Raw genomic sequence first — 16,595 nt, forward strand, 5'->3', positions numbered from 1 at the left:
ATACCACAGATCGCTTTGGAAGCCCGCCGAGTATATCTGGATCAAATTTGTCCCCAACAAATGCAAACATTCCTGTGGTTAGCTTTTAGAGACAAGTTAAGCACCAAAGACAATATGGTCAAGAAGAACTGGGACGACGATCCTCACTGTGACATATGCCCAGCAATAGAAACTGCAGGCCATATTATTCCAAGATGCAAGGCAGCCACAACTTTATGGGAGAAACTAGGTCTCCGAGACCTAGCTAATTCCTCGCAGTCAGCAGCAATTTTCTTAGAAACAATCTGGGACAGCTACAACAGCATTCAGGGTATACAAGAAATCTGGTTTGCAGTCTGCGCATACACACTTTGGAAGACAAGAAATAACAGGATCTTTGACAGGCAACAAGCCAGTCTTTCAAACACAATTCAGCAAATTATCGACTCTCTTGAACTGTGGAAGCACCGAGCCAACGCAGTCACTAAGGCGAAATCCTCTCTCTGTGTGTTTCAATCAGAGAAAGTTAATGTAAAGTAAATCAATTTTGTCTTCAAGTTTCTGTACATTCTTTCTTCATTTTTTCCCCTCTGTGTATTCTCATTCTGTAACTTCGTTCATTTCCATTTTGTCAATGAAATGACTATAAGGTAGAGCTGGCTCTACCTTCTTACGTAAAAAACTAAAAAAAACTCGACTCCTAATTAAGTCATGCGCCCATGTCAACGCACTATGATGCCAATATGCCACGGTGCCTGATTTTTGTGGAGCACAGGGCTCTCAAATTCAAATATACGTCTCCCATATTGCGACCGAAACTACGGTGCATCGAGTTTCTGCAACTCACCATTGCGATAAACCTAATAAACTAGTAATCGAACAACACTCCCCAAATTTCCACATCCCTAAGCACAACAGTCGATTCCAGCATAACCATGATTCTCTCTATTTTTCTTTTAACGCAAGTATAACCATGATTATAACTTAACCAAATTACCAAAGCAACGAGAAATTAAAAAAAAGGATCAGTTTCCTTGCCAAGCGAAGAGGATCCTAGATTGGATTCGAAAAAAAAAAAGAGAGAGGGGGAGAGAGAGCAACCGTTGAGGAATGGCCTGGATGGTTCCCTCTCCCTCGCCGCGCCGGCTTCCCCTGCCCCGCCGCCCAGTAGGCACCGTCGCGACGAGCTGCTCCCCTCGCCTCCCCGCGCCGCCATCGCCGGTCGCCCTCGCTGTCGGTCGAGGCAGGCATTTGCCGAATTTTTTTTATTTATAATTTTTTTTATTAAAAGTTTTACAAAAATAATTTTCCATTTTGAAAATTGACGGATGTAGTCGCCTACCGCCCTCTGGGAGGGCGATTCAGAGGGCGGCGAAAATGACGTGGCAGACGGCCGTTCGCTCTCGGGCGACGGCCGTCAACGAAATTTGCAGGCGGACCCCTTGCCGCCCTCCGCGAGGGCGATTTTGTACTGTGCGGGGGGCCGCCTGCAAATGGGCTTCGAGGGGGGGCATGGAATTTTGCAGGCGGCCCCCTTGCCGCCCTGGGGGAGGGCGATTTTGTACTGTGCGGGGGGCCGCCTGCAAATGGGCGGCGAAGGGGGCATGGAATTTTGCAGGCGGCCCCCTTGCCGCCCTGGGGGAGGGCGATTTTTGCCCCCCCCCCCCCCTATAAAGCCCAGTCCCTCCTCTGTGAAATTTCATTATATTCACTAAAAATCCAAAAAAAACGAAAGAGAGAGAGGGGAGGGCAGCAAAAGGGGAGCGGCGAAGCCCTGCTGGTTCGCTCACTTCATCACAGGTATGCTCCCATACATCTTTTGCATTTGTACTAATATGTTATGTTTGAGTATATATGTTGCGTTTTAGTTTTAGTTCCATATATTTTAGCACATCTATAGCACACAGCACATATGTGTAGATCCAGAGCATAGAATATAATAGTATGAATTGAGACATAGACAGTAGTGTTAATTGTAAGATGTAGTTTAGTTTGATCTGGAGAATGTAACGTACTTTTAGAAATTTAGAGAACAATATTGTAGAGAATGTAACTTAGGGCGTAGTACAGAAATGCGAGGTTAACGCAGTTAATGTTTTCATCAGGCACAATGTCAAGTAAGGTCACATTTCAGATAGTTCACGGTGAAGGAAATATTAGATTTGGTCCAGATGGTGTTGATCTGTCAGATTTTGTAATGACATCTAAGGGCATCGATAGGCCTGCGGAGAGAACATTTCAGTCAGTTTATAGTTGGTTGTTGAGAGGATTTAGAATAGACCAAGAAGTCTACACAATGTCAGTATCTGTTGTAGTGAGTCGTGCAATAGAAGGTTATTTTTGGGAACTAATGCCGATGGTCAGCACTGCTGCTTGGAGACGGTATGTGGAAATGGCTTTTGAACGGTCATGGCCCCTCGTTATATTTGTGTCGGTACAAGAGAAAGATACAAATGTTTCAATGCGAACCGAAGATGTGGAGGGTCCTAGCAATGCAGGGGATGTTGTTGGACCATCGATGGAAAATGAGGAAAATCAACCAAGGGAGGAGCAGGCCATGGGCATGGCGGATGAGGGGGAGAGAGTCGGTATAATTGTTGATGAAATGGAGAGGGAAGATTCGGATAATGAGCAAGTGGAGGACGACGCATCATCCGATGAGGAAGGTGATGTAATGGCCACTGATTGGGCAAATGAGGACTTCTCTGAACTTGTTATATCAGAGGGTGATCATGTACCCTGGGAGTATAAAGAGAACGAGATAATTGAGGGTGCAAGGTATGCTCATAAGGATGAGATGAAGGAGGCGGTGAAGCATTGGGCAGTTTCCTTGCAGAGAGAGTTTAGGGTGGTCAAGTCAACAAATTATGTGTATGAAGTGAGGTGCATGAAGGAAGATTGTCCGTGGCGTGTCCATGCATATAAGGGTAAATGGAATGATTATTGGAAAGTTAGCATTGTGACCGAGCACAAGTGCTACTTACAAGGGGTGGAGAAGTATCACCGAAACATCACTTCAGCTTTTGTGGCAAGTGAGATGTACAGCAGTGTTGTTGGTAACATTGGCTTTGAACCAAAATCAATTATTACGCACATCGAGAACAAATTCAAGTACACCATAAGCTATGCAAAGGCCTGGAGAGCCAAACAAAAGATCATTGAGATGAGGTATGGCACATTTGAAGCTTCTTATGATAATTTGCCTCGTTTGTTAGCCACCATTGCCCAGAGGAATAATAATACTTACTATGACCTACATACATTTACATCGGTTGATGATCGAACAAAGAGTGTGCTGCAAAGAGCCTTTTTCTCATTGGGTGCTTGCATCAATGCTTTTGTGCATTGTCGACCTGTTCTATGCATAGATGGAACTTTTATGACAGGTAAATACCGAGGTCAGATATTGACAGGTTCTACCTATGGCTTTTGCATTTGTAGAGAGTGAGAACACTGAAAGCTGGTACTGGTTCCTAGAGAGAGTGCACATTGCAGTGGTGCGTATGAGGCCCAACGTTTGCCTTATACATGATCGTCATGCGGGTATGTTGCGGGCTATTGACTACTTGCAGAACGATTGGGATGAGAAGGGACTTCCAGCTAAGTGGCCTGATGTTCGGAGTCGGTGGTGCATGCGTCACATGGGTGCAAATTTCTACAAGTAATTCAAGAACAAGCATCTTATGGAGCTCTTTAAGAGGCTCTGTGCACAGAACCAAGAGAAGAAATTTAATGAGTTGTGGGACAAGTTGGACGAGTTGACAACGAAGCAAACAGATGAGCAATCTCGCAGACCACAAGTTGAAGGTGACGAGCCTCCCATACCTCTTGGTGCATTACATGATGACCCACCAACAATGAGAAGGAGGTCAGGGTCGTCCATCAGAAATTTCACTCAGTGGATTGAGAATGAGCCTAAGGAGAAGTGGTCTCTATTGTTCGACACCGATGGATCTCGGTATGGCATAATGACAACCAATTTGGCAGAGTTGTACAACTGGGTAATGCGAGGAGTTCGGGTACTTCCATTGGTTGCTATTTTTGAATTCATCCTTCACGGCACGCAAGTCTACTTTAGGGATCGATACAAGAAAATTGGTCCGTCCATGGCCGATAACAACATAGTGTTTGGCAACGTAGTGACAAAGTACATGGAAGATAAAATCAAAAAGGCACGGAGACATAGAGTTGTTGCTCAAGGCACACAAGTGCATCGGTATGAAATAATGTGTGTTGATAGGAGCAGGCGTGGTATCTATCGCAAGCAAGCCGTGCAGGAATGTGTCTTGAAGGCGGATGGTGGATGTACCTGCAGTTGTATGAAGCCGAAGCTTCATCACCTTCCTTGCTCACACGTTCTTGCTGCTGCCGGTGATTGTGGCATATCTCCCAATGTGTTCGTCTCAAATTATTTCAGGAAAGAAGCAATCTTTCATACATGGAGTGAGGAGATATATGGGTTCGGGATCTCAGGATCTTACACAACGCTGAGTGCCCAAGTTTTTTATATTCCAGATCCATCTAAGTTAAGGGTGAAAAAGGGTCGACGCCAAACTAGACGCATCAGAAATGATATGGATGAGTCAGAAGCAGGTGGGAGGACTTTACGCTGCAGCAAGTGTGATCTGCGCGGCCATACTTACAAGAAATGCCCGAAGAATGCAGAAGTTCCAAGCGGCGCTGATGCTAGTCCATCTGGACAGGCAAGTGATGGTAGGCGACCACCTGGTGAAGGAACAACAAGCAGGAGCGCAAGGCCAAGGCGTCGTCGCGCAGCAGGCGATTCCATGGTGTAACAGTGCTTTCGATTTAGGAAATAAAATGCTGTTGTGATGTAATGAGTGTTCGGACTAAATACTTCTATCGTGTAATTTCAATTCAATGTTGTTGTAATGAGTACCTCAGACTATTGTTGTACTAGTAGTATTGCGAACTATTCGGTGTTGTATCATAATGTTATCGTGATGACTGTTCGGACTAAACACTTTTGTTTGTTTGTACTCTTGTTTAATATGTGTTAGTAATTCGCTTATGAACATTTATTACTTATGTTGAACTAATTATTTATATGTTTCTAATCAACCTATTTGATGCAGGTATGGCGTACGACACACCGGCGCTGTTGAACCGTGGGATTGACAGGAACCACCGCTCGTTCCTGTCAGCAGTCGAGGGTGCACAGCTCGGCACCTTCCGTCCACGCACGTCGCGCGAGTGGTTGCGTGTCGACCCCCGTCACGTTCCTTGGTACGCGTATGTTCACATTTCAACTCAACTTTGCTTTGTGTTGTACTTATGTTTGAAGTTTGCTCTATACAGGTTGCGTGCGGCAGGCCTTCTACCACTTTGTAGGCTTGTTGAGGCGGCGGCGGACGACCGTGACCCAGCGAAGCGGTGGGATGCAGACCGGTCACTCCTTGCCGCTCTTGTAGACCGCTGGAGACCTGAGACGCACACGTTCCACCTTCCCTGTGGGGAGATGGCTCCGACACTGCAGGACGTGTCGTACCTGCTCGGGCTACCGCTGGCGGGAGCACCAGTTGGTCCCGTGGACGGTGTTTTTGGGTGGAAGGAGGATATCACTGCGCGCTTCGAGCAAGTGATGCGCCTTCCACACCTAGGACCGGCCAACACCCTTCCTCCGTACTCTACAGTCGGGCCTAGCAAGGCTTGGTTGCTCCAGTTCACTGTAAGTAAATAAGTTGTTATTATCATACATGCTTATTTGCGACCGGATGAGTGTTTTGTACTAACATTTCATTCTTAATTGTAGGCGGACCGTCTGCACCCTGACGCTGACGATTACTCGGTCCGACGCTCCCTTGAGGCGTACCTGTTGTGGTTGTTCGGGTGGGTGATGTTCACTAGCACCCACGGGCACGCTGTGGACTTCCGGCTGGTCCACTACGCACGGTCCATCGCGGATGCTCAGCCACAGGACGTGCCGCAGTGGAGCTGGGGTTCTGCCGTGCTAGCAGCCACATACTGTGCCCTCTGTGAGGCGTGCACGAAGACTGACGCGGGAGCGATCATCGCTGGCTGCCCTATGTTGCTTCAGCTTTGGGCAGCCGAGAGGTTTGCCATAGGGCGACCAGTGGTGGACAGCGCACCCTACGGGGTTGGTCGCAGCGCGCAGTGGCCAGAGGACGGTCCCACGATGGGGACTTACTGGTGTCGACGTGGGGTTAGTGCAACTTCGCTGCGTTATAAGTTTATCAGTCCTCTTCTTTTTTTTTCCTTCACATAACATGTCTAATTCCGATCATGTTTATTGCAGCGTCGTTACGCTCACGTCCAGGTGAGACGTGGTTACCCGGACTTCGTGTTTGAGTTTGACCGTCTCCAGCCGAGCGACGTCATCTGGGAGCCGTACACAGAAGAGGCTGTCGCTGCGAGAGCACCGCTAGGACTTTTGTCCTTGTGCACACGCGACCAGGCTTACTGGCTCACCATCCTGCCGATGGTGTTCGACATTTTCGTTGAGCCTCACTGCCCGCAGCGTGTGATGAGACAGTTCGGACTTAGGCAGGTGTTTCCGGGCAACGTGCAGCCGACCGTCCCCCCTGCCGACCACTCGTGAGTTCGGATTGTTCATTTCTAATTTTTATGATAATTACATCATCGAGCCATATAATTTACCTCTCTTCACAGGTTGACTCGACGGGGACAGCTAGCAGGCGCACTTTGGGCTCCACGTGTACAGCAATACGTTGACGACTGGGTGTTAGCTACAGAGGAGGTGATCAACGAGCTCTTCCCACACACGGAGGAGAACTACCGTGACTACCTTCGCTGGTACCTTCCTCGCACTCGTGCGCGTGTGACCTTCACTCCAGACGCCCCAGAGCCGCACGTTGCCGCTGTCACGGACGCGTATCCCACGCACCGTGACCGAGACTACTTCGTGGCGGTACGTCCAATTTGTATTACTTCCAACAATTATTTTATTTATCTTGCATAATATAGGACAACTACTGAATTTTTTATTTCCATCTTGCATAGGCTGATGCCGCACGGGATATCAGTGCCGATATCACCGCAGTCCAGGTGAGGTTGAACAGAGGTTTGCACTTGACTGACGTTGAGCAGAGGGTGACCTTCGCCCGGATGCAGGAGAAGATGCGTGCGGTCATGCGCGTCTTCTCCTGTCGCAGCGCCGTGGACGTCGTACCTCCAGCTGGTCCGGTACACCCACGGCCTCGCACGCCTACCGTCGGAGCAGGACCTCGTTTGCCTTCGAGCGCCCCTACCTTCGGAGCAGTGCGACCTACAGCACCGGTTTCGCACGGTACAGTTCAGCCCAGATATTAGTTCATTTTTGTTTCAGCTTTTGCACGAATATATCACCATGTTTTAACTGCACGTTTCCTCATCGCAGGACCTCGTCTGCCTTCGAGCGCGTTCGCAGGCACGACCGGCGCTTCCGCGAGCTCCGCAGGGGCGTTCGCCACCTCTTCGGGCGCGTTCGCCAGCTCTTCCTCTCACGGAGCGTCGATCCCTCGCCCACACGGTACTTTACTTTTTATTACTACTGTTAAATACTTGTACGAAACTGATGGTCCTTGTCCAGCAGGATATGCAGCCGGGATCTTCGGTACTGGGGCCTCTTCGTCTCACGCCGGTAGGACTGGTCCTACTAGCCAGTTCTACGACGACGACTTGCACGGTGCAGACCACCAGGACGTACTAGGCTCCTCTCAGCTTGGAGGAGCTCCAGAGGCGCACACTCAGGAGCAGCCAGAGGTCACACCTGTACAGGCAGGACGGGTTGGCCGTGCCGTACCCCCGGACCGACTCACATACTCCCAGGGGCACATTAGGGCGCAGGGTAGGAGGGACAGGGGTAAGAGGCCTCGTCAGTAGTGTTCTACCTCTTCAGTCCTTATGTGACCGTTTCTTTTGGCTTACAAACTTGTAAAGCAGTACTACTTTTGCTATTACTACTGCAGTACTACTTGTGTTTGTCTCGTCTACGTAGTTCTTTTCATTCATATGGTGCTTGAACAACTTATGCTCACAACAACACACTTTCGGCGCTTCACGGTAGTGCCATATCCAGTAGCGCGCACAGTCCACAACAGCACACATGAAAAGCGGCAGCTCGAGTTATCACTATCAACTTTCGGCGCTGCCTGCTGACATAAAGTGAATCACGCCCACGCGTGATCGTCTTGTCACATCTAATGAATAATGTATCTCATTGAGTTCACATATATTGCAGTGAAAACGACGCTATATAATTGACAATCTGAAGGCAATCTCTTCATATCTTCTTTCCCACTAGCACACCACACACGAAAATGGAAGCCTATTCATTGGTAATACGTAATCTAGATTTGAGATTATGTAGAACATTCTTCACTACAATTTTACATTTTGGCAGCAAACCAAATATGATCAAATGCAATTTTACCTTACCAAATATTTGGTAGTGCCAAAACTTGCTTATATTTTGGCACTAACAAAATATTTGTACGGTAACAATCCAAATATGTCCTAAAAAATAATAAAATTGTATTTTACCAGTCTTGGAGATTTTAATCTTGTATAGTTTTCAATATAAAAAGATTTGATAACTATTGATATTTATACAAAAAATATAGAGCACAGTATAAAATCGCCCTCCCCCAGGGCGGCAAGGGGGCCGCCTGCAAAATTCCATGCCCCCTCGCCGCCCATTTGCAGGCGGCCCCCTGCACAGTATAAAATCGCCCTAGCGGAGGGCGGCAAGGGGGCCGCCTGCAAATTTCGTTGACGGCCGTCGCCCGAGAGCGAACGGCCGGCTGCCACGTCATTTTCGCCGCCCTCTGGGAGGGCGATTTTTAAAAATCGCCCTCCCAGAGGGCGGTAGGCGACTAATTCCGTCAATTTTCAAAATGGAAAATTATTTTTGTAAAACTTTTAATAAAAAAAATTATAAATAAAAAAACATAGGAAGCAAGGTAGTCGGCGGTAGATGGGCCTACCAGGTAATTGGGCCGGTTACATACAAAGGAAATATGGACTATTTAAAAAAGGAATAAGTTCATCTGAGGCCCCTTAACTTGCCAACGAATCCGATTTTCATCTTTCAATCACAAAACCAGATACAACGGGCCCCTCAACTGTCTAAACCGGTGCAATATGGGTCCCATCGTGATTTGGACACTGGTTTTAGCTTACGTGGCAAAATTGACCTGGTCTTCATTCGACGTAGCATTGACGTGGTAATTTGATTTGGAAAATAATAAAAAAGAGTGACCCCACATGTCAGTTGCACCAAAAGAATTAATTAAAAAACGATGGCCCCATATGTCATTCACTCCCCTCCTCTCTCCACATCTCCCCTCTCTTCATCTTTCTCCCATCTCCATCTCCAGGAGCCGACGGTTCAACGACATGGCGTCGCGAGAGGTTTGGCGGCCGGCGACGCGGCGGCGACCCCTTGTCCGACGTCCTCGCTAGCGTCGAGTCGGTCGACTCCGCCGCCTCCGTCCTCGCCTCCATCGTCCTCGTCCACAAGTCGGGGCACTTCGTCGCCGCCACGTCCGACGGCATCCACGTCTCCCAGTTCTCCGTTGGCTTCACCCCGGCCCTCGCGCATTTTCGCCTCGCCCCCGTCGAGTACACTCTCTGTGCCATCCCGCTCGGGGATACGTCGGCTTCCCCGACGACGACCCGGACTTCGGCTTCCCACCTGACGACCCAAGCCTCCTGCGCAACCGGCCTGTCCTCGACCACCTCCTCGTCGTCTCCGTCGGCGTCGCCGCCAACCTCCTCTTCGCCTTCCTCATCATCTACGCCTAGGCGCTCACCGTCGTCATCCCCCATCCAGGCGCAGCTCCCCGGCGTCCTCGTCCCCGATCATCCCTGGCTCCGCCGCCGGCTGGCCGCGCCACCGAACCACCGGCTCCTGGAGATGGAGAGAGGAGGGGGGAGAGATGAAGAGAGGGGAGATGGAGAGAGAGGAGAAAGAAGAGGAGGGGAGTGAATGACGTGGCCATGTGGGGCCCACCATTTTTAATTAATTCTTTTGTTGTAACTGACATGTGGGGTCACTCTTTTTATTAATTTTCAAATCAAATTGCCACGTCAGATGAAGGCCAGGTCAATTTTGTCACGTATGCGCCACGTAAGCTAAAACCACCGTCCAAACCGCCATGGGACCTATATTGCACCAGTTTTGACTGTTGAGGTACCCGTTGTATCTGGTTTTCTGGTTGGAGGACGAAAAACAGATTTGTTGGCAAGTTAAAGGTACCTCGGATGAACTTAATCCATTAAAAAACAACACAAATTTTTTTAAAAAAACTTCCAAATGTAACTATATTTGTAATATAATTCTACCATAACTATACTATAAATAAATATAACTTGTATATAAGTATTAAAACAATATATACAACTTTATGCATAATTTATATAGATGTTACAATTTAGTTACTTACAGTGCAATATAACCATAATGCAATTACATCTCAAAGTATTTTACCAAATAAAAACTTGTGACATTTTAAAGCAATTCCCACGAAATATTAGAGTGCATGTTTGGGCCAGTTTAAAGTTAGGGATGGAAAGAGATGAAAACTTCAACATAAAAAAACAGTTGTTTGATGTATATATGATGACCCCCCCCCCTCATGTCTACTCAAATATTATAACTCCAACTACAAGGAAAAAAAAGTTAACCTCTTGGACAAAAAAAAAATCACTTCACAAGATATTATGCCATTGTTGAAATATTTTCTCTCTCGGTGAGCTTTATTTATCTTTTGTCAATAATCATTTTCTCCACATTCAAGCGCACGGCGAGTTTAAACAATACCGTAAAACACAATATAAGATTGTAGTATAAACCAGAGGGATTTATTCCATCATCTAAAAAGTAATAAACCAAACGATTATCTAAAAACTAATAAACGAAGAATGGAGGGAAACACAAAGTTAAAAAAGCGCAAAGACACTCTCTGAACCCTGAACTTTCACCAACGGTTACCTCCACGAAGGCACCAGCACCACCACACTCAAAGCCGGAGGAATCAGCTGGCCGTGTGATCACCCCAGCACGAAATCCGGCGGCACATCCATCACGCCGGGTCGGCTAGTCCCACAAGCCACCGCCAGTCCGCCACCTCCACCTCCACCTCCACCCGAACGGACCAACCCCCCCACCCGGCTCGCCCACTCGTTTTTATTACTACCCACCCAACCCAACCCAACCCCGAACCAAAAAGCCAAAACCAAACTCCATCACCTCCTCCTCCGTCTCCTTCCCCCACCATTTCTCCCCCAAATCCGTCTCCTCCTCCTCCCCCACCCAAATCTCCCACCTCCGCCGTCGCGGAATCCGCCGCGACGACCTCCCCTCGATCCGCCCGATCCGACCCCGGATCGGATCCCACCGTCGCCGCCCGCGCGCGTGGTGGTTGGGTGTGCGGGGTGTGCAAACCCTAGGTCTCCGATCCGGATCCCCCCCCCACCCACCCCGCCGATGGGCGCTGGCCGGGCTTGCCGCGGCGGCCCCTCCTCCTCCTCCCCCGCCGCTGCCGCCGCTGCGGTGGGGCGGCCGTTCCCTCCGATCGCCGCTTCGTGCCCCTTCTCGTCGTCTTCGGCGGCGGCTGCGGCCCCCGCGGCGCCTTCCGAGACGGCGTCGACGTCGGTGACCAAGACCGTGAACGGGTCGCACCACTTCAAGATCGCCGGGTACCCGCTGGCCAAGGGGATCGGGGTCGGGAAATACATCGCCTCCGAGTGCTTCACCGTCGGCGGCTACGACTGGGCGATCTACTTCTACCCCGACGGGAAGAGCCCCGAGGATGGCGCCGCCTACGTCTCGCTCTTCATAGCGCTCGCCAGCGAGGGCACCGACGTCCGCGCGCTCTTCGAGCTCACGCTCGTCGACCAGAGCGGCAAGGGGCAGGACAAGGTGCACACCCACTTTGGGAGGTCGCTCGAGGGCGGGCCATATACCCTCAAGTACCGGGGGAGCATGTGGTGAGTAGTCAGTCCCCTTTGGCTATGCGCCCTGACATTTTGATCAGGTTGCATGCGTAGATTGTGCTGCTATGCGAACTAGAATATGATTGATTGCTATGTGAATCGGCTATTTTACATCTTACTCATGAGTATCTAGGTTTGCTCGTTGAAGTCATGCGCCTTGTGAAATTTGAGTTACTTTGGTGTAGGCTGTAGTATATTACTTCCTCCGTTTCATATTATAAGACTTTCTAGCATTGCCCACATTCATATATATGTTAATGAATATAGACATATATGTGTGTCTAGATTCATTAGCATCTATAGGAATGTGGGCAATGCTAGAAAGTCTTATAACCTGAAATGGAGGTAGTAGGTTTTTAAGTTGATTCATGTTAAGGAGTTCTACTAACATGGCAATTTCTTAGTAGCGGATTATTTTTAGTTTGTATTATTAGCACAATTTGTCATCTTTTTAGTTATGTAGACGAACTGCTTGAACTATGATGTAATTATGTAATGTTACTATTTTTTTATGGATCAAATGGCCACATTATTTGATTGTAGTGGGTTCTGTTCTTGCACCTTTCGTGGCAGGACATCGCTGGGCATGTTTCTCCTTGTTCTGGAACTGGAGTTGTCATGCTGTGTGTATATTATAGCTCATGTTGATTTGAGTGCTGTTACATGTGGGCTCGTTGCTGTAGGTTTGAGTGTTTTGGATTGATGTTCTCTTACTCTGTATTGGAACATCATTTGGGTTTTCAGTTTGTAAACAAATAGGGTAGGATGTGGTGGTACAAAGTTATGTTGTTGGTACACTGTCAGTCTCCAAACTCGTTCTAGTTGTTTGGTTCAAAATTCTTGATGGCTGTGGAGTGGTTAGAAGCAGCTTAGAATTGATGTCTCCTAATGTTTTGAATGGAAGTGTTTCAGCATGGAAATTTGATTTAATCGCTCCCCTTTCCACTTTCATGTTGATTGATCACACTTGTGAGATTCTGGGTATGTTTATATTGTTTGTTTTCTTTGATGATTTATCTGATGGTCTTAGAAAGTTAGAGTAAGTACTGTTTGCATATTATTGTTACTTTATGAATAATTGAAATGACTTCTCTAAATCTCTATAGAGGTGTCTCTGCTATTATCTTCATCATCAGCACCATTGGTACCTGGAATTGCTTATGTTGCAGGATGCAATAATCAAATGGTTGTGTTTAAGCTAGGGATTTTTTATTTTATGTGCTTACGTTTGGCATTAGGGGATGTTATTGTGTTTCTGCATGCCATCTAATTATACCAATTAGAGGAATTCCTTTCATGACTTGTATTTGACATTTGGGGATGTAGTGTGGGCATGGGTTGACGTGGGTAATCCTTCACCCACTCTAGTTCAACTAAATGAACTAAATTTCACTTCCCTGTTTAATTGTACTTCACTCATGCAAACAAATACTCCTATCTTCCAATTTCATGTATGCTCTGATTTGTTTGTGTTTTCCCTGTGCTTTCTTCTTACTGTTTTACTGCTTTTCCTTGTTTAGTTCTTGGATATGACCACATGCATCTTGCCTGTATAGTGTATATTGTTCAGTAGTGTTTGGAAATGACTTAAAGTTCTGTGCTTCGTGCAGGGGTTACAAGCGTTTCTTCAAACGGTCTGCCTTGGAAACATCAGATTATCTTAAAGATGATTGCCTTTTGGTGAATTGTACTGTTGGTGTTGTCCAATCACATACTGAAGGGCCAAAGATATATACAATACCAGTGCCACCATCCAATATGTCTCAGCATATTGGCCAGCTACTGACGGATGGAAAGAGAACTGATATTACATTTGAAGTTGATGGAGAGGTGTTCCCTGCTCACAAGGTTGTTCTTGCAGCCCGGTCACCAGTTTTCAGGGCACAGCTTTTCGGTCCAATGAAGGATAAAAACATGAAGCGTATAACGATTGAGGATATGGAGGCTTCAGTTTTTAAGGTTTCACTAGCTCACAGTTTATTTTGTTTAATTTATTTTCCATATTGTTTATTCCACTTGATTTAGTTAGTGCCACTGCCATGTCTTTCAGCTTTTCTCTGTGCTATGATATTTATTAAGTGATAATTAAAATTGTAGTCAGGAATAATTCAAATATAAATTGTTGGAAAAATATTTGAAGTTCGTTTTTTATTCTGAACTTACCAAAGTTACTGCTTATCTCTATTATAGTACCTAACAAAGCAAACAACAAGGAACAGAATGCTGTTCATATGCTGTTTTATTGTCACTAGTATAGCTACTGTTGTATGCGTTTTCACCATATTTTTGTGTACTAATGCAATATAGCATTGGCAAGTGACAACTGCTTTCCGTTCTGATTGTTGCTGCTATTGTATGCGTTTTCAACCATAATTTTGTGCACTGTGTTGGCAAGTGACAACTGCATATACTGTTGTAGTGGAGTTCATGTTACTTGATTTGTGCTTACTAGCTTTAAAATATTTCATACTCCTGAGATTTTGATGCACCTCATTTTTCGCAGGCCTTACTCCATTTTATGTACTGGGATGAGTTGCCTGATATCGAAGAGCTTACTGGCCTAAATACAACTTGGGTATCCACTTTGATGGCTCAGCATTTACTTGCAGCTGCGGATCGTTATGCATTGGAGAGACTAAAGTTGCTCTGTGAGCTCAAGCTTTGTGAAGATGTTGCAATAAACACAGTTGCAAACACTTTGGCACTGGCTGAACAGCACCACTGTTATCAGCTAAAAACTGTTTGCCTGAGATTTGTGGCTTTGCCTGAGAATTTAAAAGGTAAACATAATATTTATAATTTATTTGATTGCAAACTAATATCTTGTAGAAAACCAGTAGCTCAGTAAGTTTTTTTAGTGATGGTACTATTCTAGTTGATATATATACTCTTTTGCATACACAAAGAACATCCTTTTCTAGGTTCAGAAGGTGTCTCCAAAAATGACATGTGGCAGTTAATTATTTGGTCGCACTGGAATATAGAGTTAATGCTAGCTAAATATGACAGCAATAGAGATTCCTTTGACACATTCATGTCCTATGAGATCATGTAATGCACCTTGGCTACTCCTGCCGGTGCAAGTGGGTTGACCCGCGAACCAACTTATAGGCTAAGTAAGTGGGTTGACCCAAGGGTTACACACTAATTTGGACTATAAGTGGGTTTGCAGATCAACTCACTTGCACGCCTACTCTAATTGTTATATTGATTTGATTTAAACTCCCACATATGATAAATATGTCAAATGCTCAAGAGAGCAAGAAAGTGTCACAGAATTTTCACACAACCACCCTGCCAGTCTTGTATCTGAACTTCCTGTTGCTTTGGGGAGTCTGCCATTAGTGAATCAACCATAATAAACTGTTTACCACCAGTCCTTGGCTGGTTGTAGGCCATATCATTTGCTTGCGCTCTTGCAGTTTGCATCTAATGGTTGCTGTAGATGTCCCATGTATAACATGTACATTTGACCTACTAGTATGTGTTCCACTATGGAATTACCAGCATTCAGAATTGGTAGCTTAGGGAACTGATTTGAAGTTAGTAATGTTCTGGTGTATTCTGGTTCTTAAATTCTCTGCAAACTGATGTTCTGGTACTCTAGAGACATGTACATGCCTCGATTGTTTTTTTAGTTACACTCAAGTATCTTGAATCAATTGTTTGTTTATTTTACTGTCATATCAGCTGTATGATTGATCATACATCCCAGATAGCTAAATCTGTCAACACTCACTTAACTGTGTTGTTTTCTTGTGCAGCTGTCATGCAAACCGATGGGTTTGATTATTTGCAGCAAAGCTGCCCATCCTTGCTGACCGAGCTTCTGGAGTATGTGGCCAAGGTAGGGGAGCATTCGGTGAGCCCCTGCTTGTATTCGAACGAAGTCCTTGATGGTGGCGATGCCAATGGAAGACGTGTGAAACCGCGGATTTAACGGCAGCCCTGATAAAAACCTAGCTGGATTTCCTTGTGTTGTTTCCGTGTAAAGTGTTATAGTTCTATAACGGCACTTTTCTGGTGCCATATTATATCATGCATGTTGTAGTGTCTTGTGACTTCTATACCTCCCCCTATCGTTGCTACTCTGGAGCTGAGTTGTTGCTAATATATGTGTTCTACTGACTAGTGTACTGCAAAATTGCATTGCTGCGAAGCACATGGAGCTTCGCAGCCTGTGACCATAAAGTGCACTCAGGTGGCACGGCAAAGGTGGACTGGGCGCAAGGTTTTGTCGGTGGAAATAACGGCGCAGAATGTTTCTATGGAAGTTTAACTTTGTGCTTAGGTCAGCTTTGTCGATTTGTAGTCGTCTGTATGACTGTAATTCAATTGGAATGGTGAAATGCAATGAAATGTATCGGTTAGATCGTGTCCTTTTGCTTTTGTGTTCGGTTTTTCTATTTTTTCTATTTTCTTTCTTTTTTTTTATTGCTGTGGCAGAGTTGTAAACTATTCGCGATGATTTTGTTGCAGATATATTTTTTCCCAGCTTCTTTTGCATGAATATTTACCCCTGAAATCATTGTTCCCCAAGCAGAAATACATCACATGGCTGGGGGCATGGGGCTCCATCCTTGTGCCCTTTTTTCACATATACCACTATGGAATTAAACCCTATCATGTGACACATT

At 46.2% G+C, this 16,595-nt stretch overlaps 1 protein-coding gene and 1 long non-coding RNA gene across 2 annotated transcripts; both read left to right on the top strand.

The window, feature by feature from the left end:
• The first annotated feature begins 6,981 nt into the window (after window positions 1-6,981).
• On the top strand, window positions 6,982-7,956 carry LOC136357511 (uncharacterized). The gene is made up of 3 exons (XR_010742834.1): window positions 6,982-7,267; window positions 7,358-7,489; window positions 7,553-7,956. It is a non-coding gene; the product is annotated as an uncharacterized lncRNA (long non-coding RNA).
• A 3,225-nt stretch (window positions 7,957-11,181) lies between these two features.
• LOC4344139 (BTB/POZ and MATH domain-containing protein 1) lies at window positions 11,182-16,338 on the top strand. Its single transcript, XM_015791826.2, has 4 exons — window positions 11,182-11,952; window positions 13,569-13,917; window positions 14,462-14,738; window positions 15,723-16,338. Exons 1-4 carry the CDS (start codon window positions 11,450-11,452, stop codon window positions 15,896-15,898), a joined length of 1,305 nt encoding a protein of 434 aa, XP_015647312.1. The 5' UTR covers window positions 11,182-11,449; the 3' UTR covers window positions 15,899-16,338.
• The last annotated feature ends 257 nt before the right edge of the window (window positions 16,339-16,595 follow it).

Source organism: Oryza sativa, chromosome 7 (assembly GCF_034140825.1).
Source record: "Oryza sativa Japonica Group chromosome 7, ASM3414082v1".
Taxonomy (NCBI): domain Eukaryota; kingdom Viridiplantae; phylum Streptophyta; class Magnoliopsida; order Poales; family Poaceae; genus Oryza; species Oryza sativa.